The sequence below is a fragment of the Callospermophilus lateralis genome, chromosome 2 (assembly GCF_048772815.1).
Source record: "Callospermophilus lateralis isolate mCalLat2 chromosome 2, mCalLat2.hap1, whole genome shotgun sequence".
Classification (NCBI taxonomy): Eukaryota; Metazoa; Chordata; class Mammalia; order Rodentia; family Sciuridae; genus Callospermophilus; species Callospermophilus lateralis.
In genome coordinates, this window is record NC_135306.1 from 34,640,701 (window position 1) to 34,660,109 (window position 19,409).

The window sequence follows — 19,409 nt, forward strand, 5'->3', positions numbered from 1 at the left end:
GTACAAAGGCCAAGAAGTAAGGAGCTACAAGTCGCTCAGCAGGCCAGAACTGGAGATGAGGTTGGCAAGAGTTTCCAAGGAAGGAAACTGGTCAACTGGAGTCTAGTCAAGGTCTTGCCAACAAGATTGGAGTTGACCTTGAGGTTTTCTGGGAGCCTGCTGAGAGATTTTAAGCAGAGGAGAACTATATACAGATCTGCCTTCTAAATGCTTCTTCCGTGAACCTCTTAGAGGACTAACTGGGGGAACAAGGCTGGAGGCAAGGAGGTCCATGAGAAGCAGTTGATGACTGTGGTCCAGAGATAGACAGGAGGGGACAGGGCAGCCTAGGAAAGGAGGACCTGGGCAGGGGATAGTCGAGAGCACGAGGCCTGTATTTGTGGCCCAAGCAGCTGAGGCAATGGCTAGAGCTTGAAGAACATGAGCTTGGTTTGGGGTACCTTGAGTTTGCAGCACTTGTGACATCTGGCAGATGTGCCATCTTGTCTGGATCTAGAGCTTTGGAGAAAGATGTGCACTGACATGCTGGCAGTGTGTAGGGACTTGGCTTTGTGCAAGCCATCACTGGAGATATCCACATGGACAGACAAAAAGTTATACAGCCTTAGTTGTAGCCTTCTTGAACAACTGCCTCCATGGGACTTTTAGCAGGAGTTGTGTGGCCAGAAATTCCTGATGAAGCTCTAGTATTTTTCACCTGAAAAAAAAAAATTCAGTGTTTTTCGTTGTTGTTGTTGTTTTGGGGGTGTTTTTTTTTTTCTTTTTTGGTACCAGGGATTTAACTCAGGGGCACTCGACCACTGAGCCACATTCCCAGCCCTACTTTGTATTTTATTTAGAAATATGGTCTTACTTTTGCTTAGGCTGGCTTTGAACTTGCAATCCTCCTGCCTCAGCCTCCCAAGCCCCACTGGGATCATAGGCATGCGCCACTGTACCTAGCCACATTCAGGGGGTTTTAACTTTAAAAAAAAAAAAAAAAGGTCCACAATGTTTCATGCATACCCAGCATCAGGTTCAATGGCATGCTAAGCGGCATGATAGACCCAGGGAGCTGTGTGGGAGTGTGGGGCTTACTGAGCCTGCCTCTGTGCTGCATTCAGCCCATTTGACTCTAGAGCATCCCAGCAGGGTGAAGGCTGGCAGAAGGAGCCCAGTCACTTGAGGTTTCAAGATGAAAAGCAGCACCGACTGTGATGTTCTCCTTCCTGTGGGTTGGAATTTGTAGTTGGAAGTCAGGTGTCTATAATAGGCCAGCAGAGACCGAGGCAAATTGTGTTGATGTTTGGAAATGCTTTTGCTTGCTCTTTTGGGATCAATCTCTCAGGGAATTGGATGATGTCATCTGGATTATCCTCAGTGTCCCATGGGCTTCAGTTTCCTCTATCTCAACCTTGTGCTGGTTCTGTCTGTCCTGAATCTTCCCTTTGCACCTGCTCCGCAGAGGCCTCTCCTTGCTCTCATCCTCCCCGCTTCAGTAGGCTGCTGATATGTGTCACTCTGCACAAGTGAACCTGCCAGCATGGTGACAGATTTTCTTTATTATCCTGGTTCATCCTTAGTCTGGGCAGGTGCTATGTCCACAGGTCTTGGAAAGGGCTTTGTCAGTGACCCTACCTCACCCCCAGCATAAAGGGTGCTCTCTCAGAGGCAATGACCCAAGATGGGTTCCTCCCACTGCCCCCAAAGGTGAAGCTGTTCACTGGGTGCCACAGGGTTTGCTGCTCTTGTCCCAGATTCCAGCTACTTAAGGCTTGTGTTATAGGAAAGTTAGGGAAGAGTCCAGGAGGGGCCTGTTGCCTTTCTCAGAGTCGGCTATCTTTTCCCCCAAACCTGAACTTTCAAAAAGGTTGTCTCCTGCTGTCCTGCCCCCAGTCTTTCTCCATGAGCACCCAGGGAGATCCATGGAGAAGTAAATAGGTGCAGCTACCACCAGTTTCTGTGCTCTTTACCTAGCTTACACTTAGCCTTGAACAATTCATTAAGAATGTCAGCAGAATTCTTACCAGATTGTGTGGCACTCATCGTCCTGCACCCTCAGCTCTCTGATGAGTTCCAGAAAGGTTATTATGTTTGTGCGTACTATCTTATTGTCTTGTAAGTGTAGGAGCAGCTTTTTCCATCATAAGAAGAATCCAAGACCTCCTTGGAATTGGACTTCTATTATACTCCTCCCAAAATTTATCCTAATATATTATATTGTTTAATAGTAGTACACAATTTATCATAATGTACTGTGTTAATATACAGTTGTTTAAAACTATATATACTTACTAAATATAAGAAGAAAATATAATTGAAAACACATCCTCTAAATAAGCTTGGTACCTCCTTTAAAGGAGGCTTTCTTATACCAGTATTTCTATTTGTCCCTTAGTTTGGAGTCTCAGTGGTTTTTCCATACCAGCTAGTACACCAAGATCGGTTCAAGTTAGGTACGAGTAGACTACTGCTACTTCTTTTTTTTTTTTTTTTTAAAGTAATTTGTTTGTTGGTTGGTTGGTTTTTCAATTGAGAATCAGCCATCATTTCATAAAGTGGAAGGGAAGGTGGTCCCGGAGAATCTGTGGTATCTTATTTGGTGCTGGCTCAGACAGGTGAATACTTGGAAAGTTACAAATAGCAGTGATAGATCTAGAACTTGATTCCATTAAAAGCAGCTGTGCCCCTGGACCCCTGGGAATCTTTGTGCAACCCTAGTGCCTAAAGCTTGAAGACCCCGAATCCTGTCTTCTGTAAGCATCGTTTGCATCCCATCATCCAATCTTGCAGCCTGGAGCCAAGCATCAGTCCAAGTCTGTAAAGCCGCAATGTGAAGGTGTTGGGTAAAGAGCCCACAGGGCAATGCCAAGGCAGGCAGGTGTCCTGGGAGCTCACAGTGGGAGGGCGGGTGCGGAGGGAGGCTCTCCTCTCACCTGTGGTTAACAGTAGGGACCCACGGGGACCAGCTGGGAAGAAAAAGACTTGAGGTGTGTGATCTCTAACAAATTCCCTGTGATAGGAGAGTAAATGGCTTTCTCTCTTCTGCTCAGATCGTCATGCTCAGGAACGACATTTACCGCTGCCGAGCTTCAGGCATCTTTCTTCGCTTGGAAGGCGGAGGCCTGATCGCGGGCAACAACATCTACCACAACGCAGAGGCTGGCGTGGACATCCGGAAGAAGTCCAACCCGCTCATCCTGGTACTTTCCTCTGTCTTCCTTCCCTGTTCAGACTGACTCTCAAGGATTTCAGAAATCTTTTCTGAGGATATTTAAATCAATGTTGCCGTCTTGAATTTACATGCTTCCTGTTTGCAGGTAGTTTCTGCTCCTCTCTGTGTGTCCTGTGACTCTGCTTCTTTTTGTCTTTCCATACATTACTAATGGCTTTGGACAAGTTGCTTCCTGCCCTTTCCCCATCAGTGAAGAAAAGCATGGGATGGACAGGGAAATTCCACAGGGCCCTCCCAACAGCCCTGATAGGTTATGGGTGGCTTTGAGTTTAAGAATACAGACACAAAAGCCAGCTCCGTGGGACATGACTGTAATCCCACTGACCCTGGAGGCTGAGGCAGAAGGATCACAAGTTTGAGACCAGCCTCAGCAACTTAGTGACACCCTTTCTCAAAATAAAAAAAGGGCTGGTAATGTGACTCTTTGGTAAAGTCCTTCTGGGTTCAATCCCCAGTACTCAAAAGAAAAAGAAGAAGAATACATATACAGTGTCTGCTCCAAAAGACACAATGTGAAAACCACATAAAAATCTTAGAATTTCTGACCAGTGATCTAAGAAACCAGCCCCCTTTTCAGTCTGGCATTCCTGAGAGACAGATTTCCAGAAATTTTGCACTTGGAAAAGTAATAGCTAACCTTAAGTGTAAAGTTTATTATATGCCAGATACTTTTCTAAGCACTGTGTAGGTATTTACTTAATTCTTCTTTAATCCTTGTGTAGCCTTGGAAAGTAGACATAGCATTATCCCCATTTTACAAGTGAAGACACTGGGCACAAAGAGCAAAAGGATCTTGCCCAGCCACATAACCAGTGACAGCTGGGATTTGAATCCAGGCAGTCTGACTCAGTTGATGTTCTTAGCCCACTATATCTAGACTGGCAGTGACAGCGTAGAGAAAGGAAAATTCCTAACTATTTTTAAAAAGACACACTAGCCAGCGTCCTCTGTCCACCACTCCACTTGCTGTGTTCCTGTCACACAGCAGGTGACTAATGCACTGCCTTGGCCTAGGAACTTACTATCACTGTTGCCAGAGATCAGAGGAGTTCTCTTTCCTATAGGCAAAGGGAAGAGGGGTAGATCACCTTAGCAGGTGGAGGGGGAAGAGAACAGAACAGCATGTTTCAGTCCTTGCTTTGTGAGTGGAGATGAGGGTGGATATACTGTTGCATGTGCCTCACTCTCTGAGCTTGTCAGCTTTCAAGGGACTTCTCTCAGATAGTGGTTGCCTCTGTGGGTCTGCCAAACCCTTCAGAAATCAGGAAAGTAAGACTAAGGGTGTAGCTCAGTGGTAGAATGCTTGCCTAGCAGGCCCTAGGTTCCATCCCCAGCACCAGGTGGGGGGGGGGGGTGTCAGGAAAGTAAGTGACAGTAAGGAAAGCTTGCAGCATGAAATGCTTTAAAGTAAACTCCATCATTGTCTCCATAAAATCATTTTGGAAGATATTTACCTAGCATTTAAGGGTGGGATTAAGCCAACAAGGTGGCACATGCCTGTGATCCCAGTGACTCAGGAGGCTGACACAGGAGGATCCCAAGTTCAAGGTCAGCCTCAGCAACTTGGTGAGACCCTCAGCACCTTAGCAAGACCCTGTCTCAAATAAAAACCAAACAGGGCTGGGGAGGTGGCTCAGTGGTAAAGTGCCCCTTGATTCAATCCCCAGTATAAGGGCAGGAGCAGAATGAGATTGTATTTCAGGAAATAAGGTGAGACAATGTTTTTGTAATTTTTTTGTAATGTAAAAAATTTTCCTTTCTTGCGCTGGGACTCAGTGGTAGAGCACTTGCCTGGAACACATGGGGCACTGGGTTTGAGCCTTAGCACCACATAAAAATAAAATAAAGGTATTATGTCCACCTACAAATAAAAAATACATATTTAAAAAATATATATATTATTAAGTCTCTACAAAAGCAACTAACTGGACTGGAAGACAGAAAAACTAGGTTTCAGATCTAGTTCTATCACAAATGTACTATAAAATCGTGGTCTGTTTCTCCGTTTGCACAAAGTATCAGAAATATATATCTTTTAAGTGTCCTGAAGCTCAAATACTTCCTGTGACCCTCACAGGACAGCTGATTCCCCCAGCATTTGTGTCCTTCCACAGGCCTTCTCCTGAATGAGACATGAGGAACAAAACCAAATGGCTCCTGTCCCTCTCTGAATATAGTCCCTCTGGACTGCTCTGAGCTAACATTCTATTGACCCTGGGCACTACCCTTCCCTGAGACATGGGCTTCTTGGCCATGGGAGATGAGGCCTGAGTGGTCAATTGTGGTACCCTGACTCTGGAGAGGCTCAGAAACTTTCTGTGGCCTGCCTTGCAAATGGAACCCAAGAGACCTCAGCAATAAATACCAGTGAAACTGTATCCAAGAGGCTGGGGGGAGAATTCCCCCAACATCTTCCTTGCTGTTTCCACACATGCACCTGTGCAGGAACAGCGGGGCGGCAGCGTGGTCCCATCCTTTTGCCATGTGATAAGGATCACTGGTGACCTTTTCTCCACCATGTTCATCCTGGGCAGTTGGGTGGCAGTGATTGAGCACATGGCTTCTTGCTGCAGGTCAGCCCTATCTTCTCTGATGTCTCGTTTTCACTTGCAGTGTAACCAGATCCACCACGGCCTTCGCTCTGGCATTGTTGTCCTTGGCAATGGGAAAGGCGTCATCAGGAACAACCAAATCTTTTCAAATAAGGAAGCTGGCATTTATATCCTGTATCACGGAAATCCAATCGTGAGGTAAGTGGCACTGTCTGGCCAGTCCACAGTCTCCCTCTTTTCTGTTTCCCTACTCCCTTTTTTTCCTCCAATTGAAAACCTTTTTTGTTCACTACAATAACTGTACAGATGCAAATAAAGAAGAGACTTTGCTCATATCCCACCCCAATAACACAATTGCTCTTGTGCTTCTGGCTCCCTTGCAGTTAACTGGGTGTAGGCATTCTATTCAGCAAACATTACTGAGCACTTCTAACAAGGGATAATAAAGGTAAACAAGGGGTGGACCCTGCTCACTAGGCACTTACTCTAATCTGGAGGACATGCATGTGCAGAAATACAGTGTAAGATGAGAATAGCACAGAGATTTCCACTCACGCGCCAACTCTGCTCACCTGATAGAGGCTACCTTGGGTGCCTCGGTGTTAAGATTCTAGGGCTACATCCGGCCTCATATGAGAACATGTTGGGATCCATTAGTGATGTGAGCCACAGGTGGGAAAAGAGGTACCAGGACTGGGACCCCGTATCTACTATCCCTGTTATAGTATGGAGAAGATGGCAACAGAGTGGAATCAAGAGAAGGAAAGAATAGTTTTGACTAGAGGATATGGGAAGGCCTCCCATTGGAGGTGGCCCTAGAGTTGACTTTGAAATAGGTATGACTTGGACTTCTGTGGAGCTGGGGGTGGGCATTCCTAGCAAAGGGAAAGCATGAGCAAGAGGCAGCAGAACACAGATCCAAGGGTGGGAAGACAGTCCTGTGACTTGAGAACACCAGAATATATTGAATTGGGACTGTCCCAAGAAATTTGGGCCCAGGGGTCATGGCAGCATGACTTTTTATAATTGGGCAGCAGTATGTCTGTCATGCCGCCGGTGGGGAGGAATGGTGGAGAGAAAGGCTTGAGCCAGACAGGAAGGGTCCTAGCTGAGGAAGGGGAAATTGCTTCTGGCAAGATAATGGGGAATGTTTAAAGGTTTTTGAACAGAAGAGTCACATGGTTATGTCTGCACTTTAATAAAATAGCTGGCAATAATGTGTAGAAGGTATAATCTGAGGTGTTTTACCCCAGCATCATTCCATTATAGGTGTTGCATGGCTTTGATATTTATCACTCGGAAGGTTTCAGAACTCTGCATTTTTTTGATATTCCAAAATTTTTATCCATTCCTATTACTATGAGGCAGATAATTTTTTCTGTTAGAGGCACTTATTAAACTAACTTTTATTTTATTTATTTATGTATTTATTTATTTAGTACTAGGGATTGAATCTAGGGGTGCTTAACCACTGAGCCACATCCTCAGTCCTTTTTAATGTTTTATTTAGAGACAGGGTCTTGCTAAGTTGCTGAGGTAGCTTTGAACCTGTGATCCTCCTGCCTCCACCTCCCAAATCACTGGGATTACAGGTGTGTGCCACCATGCCCAGCTTACTAAAGTAACCTGTGCTCATAGTGCAATGGTGCTGAGGAACTGCTGCAAAGTTTTGAGTGAAGAATATCATGATGAGACCAGTGTCATGGGTTTTTAAAAAAATGAAGGCACCTTGAGAGAATTATTGTGCTTTTTCTCTTTTGGTTTCTTTGTAATAGGAAGCAGGGCTCTCTGGGCAAGGACACAGAATTAAGTTTGAGATCCCTGAAATGGCCAGGATGAGGCAGGCCATAGCATCTTTTTTGCCATTGAGAGATAATGACCTATACCTCCAAGCTGGCTTAGCACAGCCTCCTATGGATTCTTCATGCCAGCAAGATTTTACCTGTGGCCCATGCAGCACGGTGACATCTATTTAAAATGATGTTTATATGTAGATGACAGGAAAGAAGAACCACAAAGAACTGGATATCATTGTGCTTCCATTATATAGTCATGGGCTGAGTTTTTGGTCAGGCTTTCCCAGGGACAACCAAAGGTTTCTAAATTCATGGCTTATAGGACTTCAGGAGCTGCTTTATGCCCCTTTGAACTCGAACCATTGGGAAATCCACCAAGGAAGGCATTGTCTTGAAGCAGATGTCGGTACCCTGACCTCTTCTTTGTCTTACTTGCCTTCCATTTCAGCGGGAACCACATCTTCAAGGGCCGTGCAGCTGGCATAGCGGTGAACGAGAATGGCAAAGGCCTCATCACAGGTATGGGATGGGAACTGTCTGAAGCCATGGCCAGCAAAGACAATTGGCAGCCAAGCCACTGTCCCCTGGTATCATCCCACCAGCTTCAAGACCTTACACCACCCAATGCAAGCTCTCAGGGTCGTGGGCTTCATGCTGGCCAGGCTTCTCATGAGATGGGCGTGGCACAGCACAAAGGGAGTGTCTGCTCTCTGCCAGGCCCAGAGCTGACAGTAGCTCAATGGTACCTCACAGTCCTTCCAGAAGCACCAGTGTCAGATGTCCTATGGGCTTCCACCTTCTCTGGAAATCTGTCTGGCCAACACCTGCTCATTCTTTAGGTCTTGGCTCCAGCATCCCTTCTCAGGAGAGGCTTCCCTGACCTCCTCTTAGACACAGATACTCAACTGCACCTAGGATGCCTCCTCTGCAGAACATTTATTTAATTTCTTAGAGCTTTGTTTTGTCCATCTCTTATGTTAGGCAGCATATTCCCCAAGGCCAGGATCAAGTCTGCAGGATGCGTGGATGGAGGCTCAGCACAGAGTGAGTCATGCCTGGGATCTTGGCCCAGGGAATTCCCTGACTGCATCCAGCTGCCATTCATCCACCATTTAATGAGCACTCACTGTGCAGGCCCTGTTCTAGGAGCTGGAGATACAGCAGTGAATGAAATAGAAGCTGTCCCTGCTCTCAGGAACTGACATTTTAGGGGGGAAAGCAGTGAATAGTTTACTAGTAAAACTGGCCTAGGGTGATAAGGGCTTTATAGGTCCTTGGCATGAGATGATAAATGTGTTGCTCGATTGTGTGGTCAGGGCAGGCCTTTCTGAGAAGGTAACACATCAGTTAGAACCCAGAAGAGGGTAAAGAGCCAGGGAAAAAACCTCCCCATACAAGGTCACCCCAGGGAACAGATTTGGCACGCCTGAGCAGAGATCACTTGCAGGACTGGAGTGTGGCAAGCAAGGGGGAGAGGCATGAGATGGGGACACAGAAACAGAATAGGGCCAGTCACAGAGGATTTCAGAGCTATTGCCTCCTAGTCCCAGGAGGCTGCGAGTCTGCCCTGCTGGGGAAGCCATGTACAGGACCACCCTTCTGACTTGGGATCTCTTAATCCACTCCTGGAGGAGGGGATAGCTCCTGGGAAGATAGGAGAAGGGTCTAGTCAGTGGGGCTGAGGCTGAGCAGGAATGGCCGGATTCCACTTCTGGGGTTCAGAAGCCAGCTTGCTCTTACTCATGGGTCTCAAGGCCACTGGGCACAGTGGGTGGGGGCTGTGGGAGTGCACACACACAAACCTTGCCCTTGGGGAAAGCAGACAAGGTCCTGAAACAGCAATGGACAAACTCTGGGGTGTGGATTGCTGACAGGGCAAGACTTGGGCACCCTGGTCTGGGGTGTCCTTTCTCTTAGCTATGTGAGTCCTCATTGCTAGCACTGCAGATGACCTTTGGGTTTTAACTTTCTTTACACCTCTTTTCATAGAAAATGTCATCCGTGAGAATCAGTGGGGAGGTGTGGACATCCGCCGCGGAGGGATCCCCGTCCTCAGGAGTAACCTCATCTGCTTTGGATACTCAGATGGTGTGGTTGTGGGCGACGAAGGCAAAGGACTGATAGAAGGAAATACTATCTATGGTGAGGAGCATGTTCCCAGAGGTTGGCTCTGGGGTTCCAGCCCCACCAAGGAGACAGGAAGCCACATTCCATCTCCAGCCTACAGGTCCTGAGAAAGTCACTAACTTCCCTGGGCCTCAGAGACCTCATCTGAGGAACAAGAACTGCCTCAGGCCTCACAGAATGAAGAATATCTATTATAAATGACCCATAATCCACCCTGAGCCCATTAGGTCAGCAGAGCAGAGGTTTTTCCCTATGTAAAATAGCAAAAGCAAGAGCTGGCTTATGCCAAGAGGCTGCCTATTTAAGCTGTAATACATCTAACTCTCCTGTTGCTCCAGAAAACTGAAAATATAATGGGAAAACAGGATAATCAGAGAGAGAATTATTCTTCCTCACTCTGTGGCTTTGGGCAAGGCCTTAATCTTTTTAGATACTCTCTAGTAATAATTATAGATGGTATTTATTCAGACCACCTCTCTGCTGGCTCCTTTCTATGTATTATCACATTTAATCCTGACTGCTTTCTGAAGGTACAGTTAGGAGGAAACTGAGGCACGGAGATTTGGTAACTTTCTCAAGGTCACACAGCTAGGATGTGGCAAGGCTGGGATTCAAACTGGGGCTACTCCCTCCGTGCAGGGAGGGCTTGGCACTGCCAATGTTCCTGATCTGGCAGTGTGGCTTGACAGCACTTTTATACTTGATGGAATGACCCTGGCTTGAGATTGACCGGGTCATTATCCTCCCTCTTATATGAAGGAGAAGCCCACAGCCAGGGTACTAAAGTGACTTATTCCAGGCTGCTGCCTGTCTGCGTCCCGGTTGGGGAGACACGGTGCTAGGTCACCCGTTGCTACATGTCAGTAACCAGCTCTTCTCCCTGTCCCAGCTAACAAGGGCTGTGGTGTGTGGATGATGTCATCCAGCCTGCCCCACGTCACCAGCAACCATGTGAGCTACAATGGCCTGTATGGAGTGGCAGTTTTTAGCCAGAAGGATGGCTCCAGTGAGTTCCCTGGAGGCCATGGGGCCCAAGAGAACTTCAGCGAGGACGGGGATGCCATCCTCTGGGAGACAGAGCTGGAGAAGGAGGACGACCCACTGCGGCGGCCCCTCACCATAGCCCTTGTGGAGTCCAACAGTATTAATCACAACGGAGGTGAGTGTGCCCCCAGCCCCAACTGCAGAACCCACTCTCTTAAGGACCCTCCGCAGACTGGTCCCAATGTGACCTCATCAGCTACTTCTCTCTGCCACATTTTTACCTCCTACCCTATAAGCTTCCCTCTTGCCTAAACTCCTTCTCCTATCCAGACATCCCAAGTCACCTCGAACTTCTGAATACTGTGAACACATCTGTCCATCCTGTCCTTGGAATTTTGCTCTCCTCCCATCCCCAATGACATGTTTATGGGCAAGAATCACTGACGGGTGCCAGTGGAGGAAGGACTCCATCCCTGGCTTTCATCTGGGAGTCACAGAGGACAAGGAGAGCAACAGCCAGCAAGCAGCCCCAGCCCACCTTTCTGGGAAATGAGTTCTGTCTCCTCTCAGCTCAGGGTTTCCTTCATGTGGTCATGCTGTCCTTCAAGACAGGCAAAGCCTCATAATTCATAGCTTATTTTTGCTGTTCTCAACCAAGCCAGGAGAGCCAGCAGGCAGATGCCTCTGAGAGGTTCAAACTCACAGGCTCACGGCTCTGCTGCTTCCATGTGTCCCAGTCGTTGTTCCCCACACCCTCCCCATCCCGCCACCCCCACTCTCTTGCTGCATCAGAGGGCAGATGTAATGCCGCAGAGTCCTCCCCACACCAGGTCTGGCACCATGCTCTCTGTCCCTGACAAGACAGGGGCTCTACTGCTGGCTCTGGGCTTTGTCCTACATGTATACAGTGTCTCTGAGCATACTGTCCCCAATCACCATTTTTCCTTTCCAAAATATCTAACACCTTTTTTAGATCCATATTACTTAGCTTAACAAATTTTTCTACTCAAAAATTATAGAATGTCCCTGATGAAGAAAATGTCCCCCAAATAATAGAGGGGCAGATTCCAGTTCAGTATGAGAAAGAAAAGAAAATGCCTTTCTAGCAGGTAGAGCTGTTTGGAGGTGGCATGGGCAGCCTTGAGGAGGTAGTGAGGTCCTTGTCACAGGAGGTACAAACAGTGGTAGGATGCTGTTGTAGGAGGCATTCAAGACTGGGTTGAGAGCTTAGGCCAAAGGTCCAGGGGCGCCAAAGAGTCTTCTCCTAGCCTGTGTCCCTGGCTGCCTTTCACGAGGGCTTGCTTCAGCAGGGAGAGGTTTTCTGATGCTCCTGGGTTTCCTCCTGCTGTCTCTCCTCACTGAGAAGGTGAGACCCGAGGCCAGCTCCGAGTCACTGCCTCTTCCCCCTCTCTCTCCTGAGGCATCCAGTTCAGGGAAGGCTTTCTTGACAGGTGTTGTCGGGGCTGACCTGCTTTCTCCCCCTCTGCCTGCAGCTTCAGGACTCTATGTCCAGAGCAGCGAGGCTCTGCAAGTCATCACCAATGTGATCCACGCCAACGGGGACAGAGGTATCACTGTGGCCCAGAGCGGCCAGCTCACTCGTGTGGCCAACAACAGCATTTCCTGTAACCGCCAGAGTGGGGTCAAGGTGGAGGCCCAGTGCAAGGTGGAGCTTCGGGGCAATGGTATATATGACAACAGAGGCCATGGCATCATCACTAAGGGCGACAGCACTGTCGTCGTCGAAAATGACATCATTGGCAACCGGGGCAGTGGTCTGCAGTTGCTCCCCAGGTCTGACACTAAGGTGAGGAGATGCACTTGTGTGTGATGTGTGGTGCCGATACAGGGCCCAGCCATGGGACACAGGGCCAGTCTGGCTCATGCTGTGCTCTGAGAAGCAGTACCACAAGCATTCAGCCCTGCAGGGACATCATCCTTCCTGTCCACACTGGGCCTGGGAGATGTGGTTGGGCCTCACACAGGAGCAGACATTGGAACAACAACAATTCACCTGCAAGAAGCCAGGAATGGCCACTCACGGTGGCACATGCCTGTAATCCCAGCTGCAGGAAGCTGAGGCAAGAGGATTGCGAGTTCAAAGACAGCCTCAGCAAAAGTGAGGTGCTAGGCAACTAAGTGAGACCCTGTCTTTAAAAATATAGGTGGGGATGTGGCTCAGTGGTCGGGTGCCCAAAAAGCCAGAAATGAACTGGGCAGAGTGACACACACCTGCAATCCCAGGAATTCAGGAGGCTGTGGTAAGAGGATCACAAGTTTGAGGCCAGCTTGGACAACTTAATGAGATCCTATCTCAAAATAAAAGGAGCTGAGTTGTCCCTCAAATCCCCAGTACCTAAAAAATAAAGAAAAGCCAGGAATGGGGATGTCATCTTCTGTACTCATGGAGTTGGAAGCTTCCTGAGGTATCAATGTATCTTCATGGTCTCCAGATCAAGAGCGCCTTCCCTAACAGAATAATCTTGTACAGATCCTGTTATCCAGTAGGTGCTTAATGAGGAGAGAAATCCTGCCTCCAGGCATTTGCATGCACTATTCTCTATGTACTGAGAGTCGCTCTACCTTCTGTGCTACCTCAGCTGCGCACCTTAGATGTCATGAAGACTCCCTGATTTCCCCAGGCCTTTGAAGGGCCCCTTTTCTGGACTTCTGTGGTACTTATGCCTACCCCTGCCTCACACAGCACTACCCACAGTGCCCCATATCTGTTCCTTTACCTGTTTGTCTCCCCACAAGTTTGTAAACTCTGAGCACTTTTATGCAAAGCAATGTGCTAGGTATGAGGGTTTCCCTGTTGAGCTAAACAAATGCAGTCCCTACCTTTGCAGAATTATAATCCCAAAGGTGGTTTTCAGTTCTGCAGCTCCATGAGTCAGTGACTTAAGCTAAGAGTAAAGAATTCCTGGGCTGGGGATGTGGCTCAAGCAGTAGTGCGTTTGCCTGGCATGCGCGGGGCGCTGGGTTCAATCCTCAGCACCACATAAAAAATAAAATAAAATAAAATGTTGTGTCCACTGAAAACTAAAAAATAAATATATATATTAAAAAAAAAAGGAATTCCTTGACTTTGCATCTGAGGTCTGTGGGAGCGATGGAAGGGAGGTGGGGCTCATTGTTGCCTCAGTTGAGTGGCCAGTGGCCCTGGCTTCTAGCACCAATATCCCCTCTTTCCAGGCCTTTGCACATTGTTCCCTCTTCCTGGATACCTCTCCTCTCCTCCACATTGACTAACACCGCCTCCAGGAAGCCTTCCCAGGTTCCCCCAGGCTGATCTTCATATCCTTTTCTGAGCTCCCGTGGATCTGTGCTGACCTACCTAGCATACTCAAACCCCTCAAGGGTTTGTTCTTTTGCAGTGTTGGGAATGGGGGTCTTCACTCATGATGGGCAAGTCCTTTACCACAGAGCTGCACCCCAGCCCTTTAAAAAAATATGTATTTTTTGAAACAAGTTCTCACTAAGTTACTCAGGATGTCCTGGAACTTGCAACCTTCTGTCTTAGCCTCCCGAGTAGCTGGGATTACAAGCCTGCAACGCTATACCGAGCTTTGTACCCCTTGGTTTTATAACTGATCATTCGCTTGCCTGGTTCCCCCCACTGTGAGTCTCTGAGGTGTGACAAGCTCTGGCTACTTCTCTCAGGTACTAAAGAACCGGATCCACTCATTCCGAGCCTACGGCATCGCAGTTCGGGGCCGCGCCAAGGCCCTGGTGCAGGAGAACATCATCTTCCAGGGCAAGAGCAACAAGACCATCTTTCAGCAGATCTCAAATAACCGAGAATGCATCATGCAAAACAACAAGTTCCTGGTCTTAAAGAAAAAGTAAGTGCCTGGGGCTGCCTAAACTAGTCTTCCAGAACCACAGCAAAGTTGCTGGGGAAGCCAGACCAGGCTAGTAGTCATTGCTGCTGCCCTGCTGCCTGCATCCTGCCAGCTGTTGGCTCTGGTCAGATAAAGGCCTGTCCTCAGGCTTTGTGACAGGCCCGAGCTGAGGACTCGCCCCCGACTTTTTTTTTTTTTATATGTGTGTGTGTGGGGGGGGGGTATTGGTTATTTAGCCCAGGGACACTTTTACCATTGAGCTACATCCCCAGCCTGTTGTGTTGTTTGTTTTGTTTGTTGATTATTTTGAGACAGGGACTTGCTAAATTGCTGAGGCTGGCCTCAAACTTGCAGCAGTCCTCCTCCAAATTGCTGGGATTATAGGCATGTGCCACTGTGATTTTGCCCAGTGAGGGAAAAACTCTTTTTTTTTTTTTTTTAGTACTGGGGTTTGAACCCAGGGACACTTAACCACTGAGCCACATCCTCAGCCCTATTTTTTATTTTACTTAGAGATAGGGCCTCACTGAGTTGCCAAAGTTGGCTTCGAACTTGTGATCCTCCTGCCTCAGCCTCCCAAGCCACTGGGATTACAGGCATGCGCCACTGCGCCTGGCAGGAAAAGCTTTTTTAAGAGTTGGGAATAGGGCTGGGTGGGGTTGTGGCTCAGCAGTAGAGTGCTCAATCAGCACGTGCAAGACTCTGGGTTCGATCCGCTGTACCACATAAAAATAAATAAAATCAAGGTATTGTGTCCAACTGCAACTAAAAAAAAAAAAAAAAAAAAGCAGTTGGGAACATGTGGGTTTTAAATCTCCATTCTACCAATTACTCACTGTGTGACCTTGGGAAGATCACCTAACATTTCTAGGCCTTAGTAAAACCTAGTTAATAATACCTGTTTTGTGGCACCAATTTAGGATAAAATAAAATCTTGTGACCTAGATGAACATCTGAGGTGTTATATAAATGCTAGTTTATATATAGTTGCTGCTGCTGCCGCCACTGTACTTGTTTCAGTGCCTCTGGGTGTCACTACTGCCTCCCACTCATCAAGCCTCTTTGTCTCCTCTCCCCTAATACCAAATTTCAGGCAGTCACCAGGCCCCTCTTGATTCCACTTCTAAAGTGAACTTATATTTGGCATCTGAGGTCTCAGCACCTCACCATGAACTGTGGCCAGAGTTACCAGCACAGCTGCCTCACTTGTTTATGGATGGCCTTTGTTCTGAGTGGTCAGTGCTTTGCTGTATGGTTGTATAAATAATGGTGATAGCCAGGCCCAGTGGCGCATGCCTGTCATCCCAGCAGCTGGGGAGGCTGAGGCTGAAGGATCATGAGTTCAAAGCCAGCTTCGGCAACTTAATGAGACCCTAAGTGACTCAGTAAGACCCTGTCTCAAAGTTAAAAAAAAAAATTAAAATAAATAAAAATAAGTAACAGTGATAGGCCAGGTGTGGTGGCGAAGGCCTATAACCTCAGCGACACCCCAGTCCAGAACATAGTCTTTTGACTCTGGTTCTTTCACTTGGCTTAGCCCATTCAAGGTCCATGGTGTTGCTTTGAGTGGCTTGTTCCTTGTGGCTGTTGAGTAACTTCCATGTATACATGTAGAAATTTGCTCATTCATCAGCTGAAAGGCAGGTAGTTGCTAGTTTTGGGTAGTTATGAATAAAACTTCTATAAATGTTCATGGTCACATAGCTGGGGGAAAGAAGATAGTGAAAGAGATCAAATGATCTCATTTCCAGATCCTTATTTAAATATGGAGAAATTGAGGTCTTTGGAGGGAACTTGCCCAAGGTTCCATGCAGAATTATAGAATTAGAGGCAGAGCAGGACTTAGAATGCAGGAGGTTTGTTCTTCCATGTCATGTCCCATCTCTCTGGGTTATCACTAACTCAGGAGACAAAACCTACATCCGGATTTTTTGTTGTTGTTTGGGTTTTGTTTTTGTTTTTTTGGTACCAGAGATTGAACCCAGGGGCACTTAACAATTGAGCCACATCCCCAGCTCTCTTTTATTTTGTATTTTGAGACAGGGTCTCACTAAATTGGTTAGGGCCTTGCTGAGTTGCTGAGGCTGGTTTTGAATTCGTGATCCTCCTGCCTCAGCCTCCTGAGCCACTGGGATTACAGGCATGCGTCTCTGCCCCCAGCTGACCTACACCTGGATTGTAACATGGGGATCCAGTGATCTGGAGCCCAAGATGAGAATGTTCAGCAAGTGCCCAGACCTCCCAGAGTTCACTGGCTTTCCTTTTGTACATCCAGGTCTGACACATGGCGCCTGGTGAACCCACCAGCACGGCCTCATCTGGAAAACTCTCTCAGGGGCCCCTCTGCAGCCCATAGTGGGCAGAAAGTGACAGCCATGGCAACCAGGATCACAGCCCGTGTGGAAGGGGGCTACCACAGCAACCGCAGCATCTTCTGCACCATCCTGTAAGGACAGACATCTGCCTCAGGCTCAGGCCCTTGCAGGCGCTCAGAAGAGCTGGGGCAAAGGTCCTGGATGGAAGCAGTGCCTGAGAACACTCCACCCTTCCCTCCTCTTTCCCATCATTCCCTGGAAAACCACAACCCAGTCCTTCTAGGGACTAAGAACAAGGTACCTCCAGACCCCTTCAGCTCCACAGGCCTCAGCAGGAAGGAACTTGAAAATGCTTTTCAAAAAGGAACAGAAATGGAGGGTTTCCAGTCACCCCAGCACTTGTGGAGATTATTCAGAGTTGGGGAGACTCATACAGTTCATGAAGCTTTCGAGTCAGGATTCCTCTGAGTTATAGGGAACCTTGTTTTACACACACCAAATCCAGACTCTTCTCAGGGAAGAGATTTAATTCTGAGGGAGGGAAGTGATTCTGGCAGGAAGGAGACAGCTGCTCCAGAATTGCCCCCTTTCCTGGACTTGCCATGCCCCTGGTCTCCCCCACAGCCTCCAGCTGTCTCATGAGGCTTCCTTATGAACAGTTCTCTTTGACTTGGACGTGGCCCTATAGGGAGGAAGGGGCTTGGGATGGGAAGTCCCTCATGAAAGGCTGCCCTGGGGATGACAAAAGGACATACTACAAACAGGAGCCTGCGGCAGGTGCTAGTTAGGCTGGGCAGTGCAGGGATGCAGGAAGCTCAGCTGTCCTCAAGGAGCTCCCAAGCTCAGGAGGATGTTAGTCCAGTGCCTGCTGCAGGGTTCAGACCTCATGTGAGTGCACCCCCACAGCTGCCCTCCAGGCCCCAGCCTGTCCAGATGGGGGTGCTGGGCCCTGGATATGTCCACCTTCTCATGGGTGATCACCTGCCTTTACCAGCCTTGCCGTGTTCCCCACTCTGTGCCTTGGCTCCAGCGTTCCTCTTCCCAGCATGCCCTTCTCTGCCCCACCCATTCCTCAAGGTTTAGCTTAGACACTGCCATCTTCACATGCTCTCCCCTCACTCATATGACAATGTTGTTCCTGTCTGAGCCCCAATTGCCCCTCTGCTGTTCCCTCAGGGCACTGAGCACTTTTTGCCTTGTTTTACAAATATCTGGGTCCACACCCTGTTCCACCCACTTGCCTGTGAACTCTATTAGGCCACATCTGTATCCCAGAGCTAGGGTGGGGGTAGTGGCCTGAGTGAGGAGAGGAAGGCCAGCTCCCAAAGGGCTTTATTGGACTGTCCTGTGAATGTATCAGGGTTCCAAAGCCAGTGGGACTGGGTCCCCACAGTTTGAGGGGGCTGTCCGGATGCAGGGCCAGCTCAACCTCAACTATCCCCTTCCACTCAGCTTCTCAAGCGGGGCCTTCACCAGCCTATTGGGGGTCACTGTCCAGCACTTCCCCAGGCTGATTCTGTCAGGCCCTAGGTGCTGCTCTGGTGGGGTGGGTTGGGAGGGGAGTAGAGGGAGCCAGGAGAACTGGCTTCTCCGTGAAGACTTCAGACACAAATGCGCTGGTCGTTCCATCCCAGCACTGTCCTTTGCACTTCTGTTTGGTGGCCCCAATGTGAGTCGCTGTACAAAAAGCTGCCTTTGTTATTTTGTAAGAAATGACTTTTCTGTGAACCAAGAACTTGCGAAAATCTCAGTAACCAAATAAAGTTCTATATTTTAAAAGAAGCATATTAGAGGACTCTTTCTTTGGTTTGGACACTTGCTGGAGATTCCAGAGGCCAGATAAAGGCCCAGCAGGGCCCTGACCTTCCCAGAGGTGCTAGTACTTCCTCCACAGGAGACGAGATAATCTGGGGACCCACTTATCAGGGCAGCTTGTTGGAAGGACTGCCTTTCAGAGTTGCAGTGTCCTGTGTCACCATCAGGTTATTACTCCAGTCCAGCCTGTCCCCTAAGGCTTTGTGAAGATAAGTTATAGGCCCTCCATGTAGATCACTTGATGGTCAGCAAAGAGTCCTCAGATGTACAAACACTTCTTCCCAACTTCAGTTACTCAGCCTCTTAAAATTTTTGCTATAGCTGGGTGCCTCCCAGCAGCTTGGGAAGCTGAGGCAAGAATTCCAATCTTGAGTTCAAGGTCAGCTTCAGCAATTTAGCAAGGCTCTATGCAACTCAGTGAGACCTGTCTCTAAATAAAATATAATAAAGGGCTGGAGACATGGCTCAGTGGTTAACTGTCTTGGGTTAAATCCCCTGGGCAAAAAAAAAAAAAAAAAAAATTTACCATAACTATCCACTGAAGAAAATCTAGGACTTACTTTTTGTGGGTTTTTTTTTTTTTTTTTGTCTTTGAATAATCTTCCCTGAAAATGGTTTGGTTTAGCTCTTAGCAGCCTACTCCTGAGCTCTTAGGAAACTTGCTTTCTTTTGGTATACATATTTCTTCAGGACAAGATACATTTTGGAATGGTTTCATGTCTTTTGAGCTTTTTTTCTTGAGTTGCTTCCCATAGAAGGGC

The 19,409-nt window shown here is 47.9% G+C and overlaps 1 protein-coding gene across 2 annotated transcripts in view; it reads left to right on the top strand.

Moving 5' to 3' along the window:
* Window positions 1-18,582, top strand: part of Fbxo10 (F-box protein 10) — a 53,483-nt gene extending 34,901 nt beyond the window's left edge. For both annotated transcript variants that reach the window (XM_076843265.2, XM_076843266.2), the window contains 8 exons: window positions 3,033-3,182; window positions 5,828-5,964; window positions 8,011-8,081; window positions 9,552-9,704; window positions 10,579-10,848; window positions 12,167-12,480; window positions 14,337-14,518; window positions 16,794-18,582. In XM_076843265.2, coding sequence (XP_076699380.1) covers window positions 3,033-3,182; window positions 5,828-5,964; window positions 8,011-8,081; window positions 9,552-9,704; window positions 10,579-10,848; window positions 12,167-12,480; window positions 14,337-14,518; window positions 16,794-16,968 — 1,452 coding nt within the window. In that variant the 3' untranslated portion in view covers window positions 16,969-18,582. The remainder of the gene's footprint in view (window positions 1-3,032; window positions 3,183-5,827; window positions 5,965-8,010; window positions 8,082-9,551; window positions 9,705-10,578; window positions 10,849-12,166; window positions 12,481-14,336; window positions 14,519-16,793) is intronic.
* Window positions 18,583-19,409: the final 827 nt, after the last annotated feature.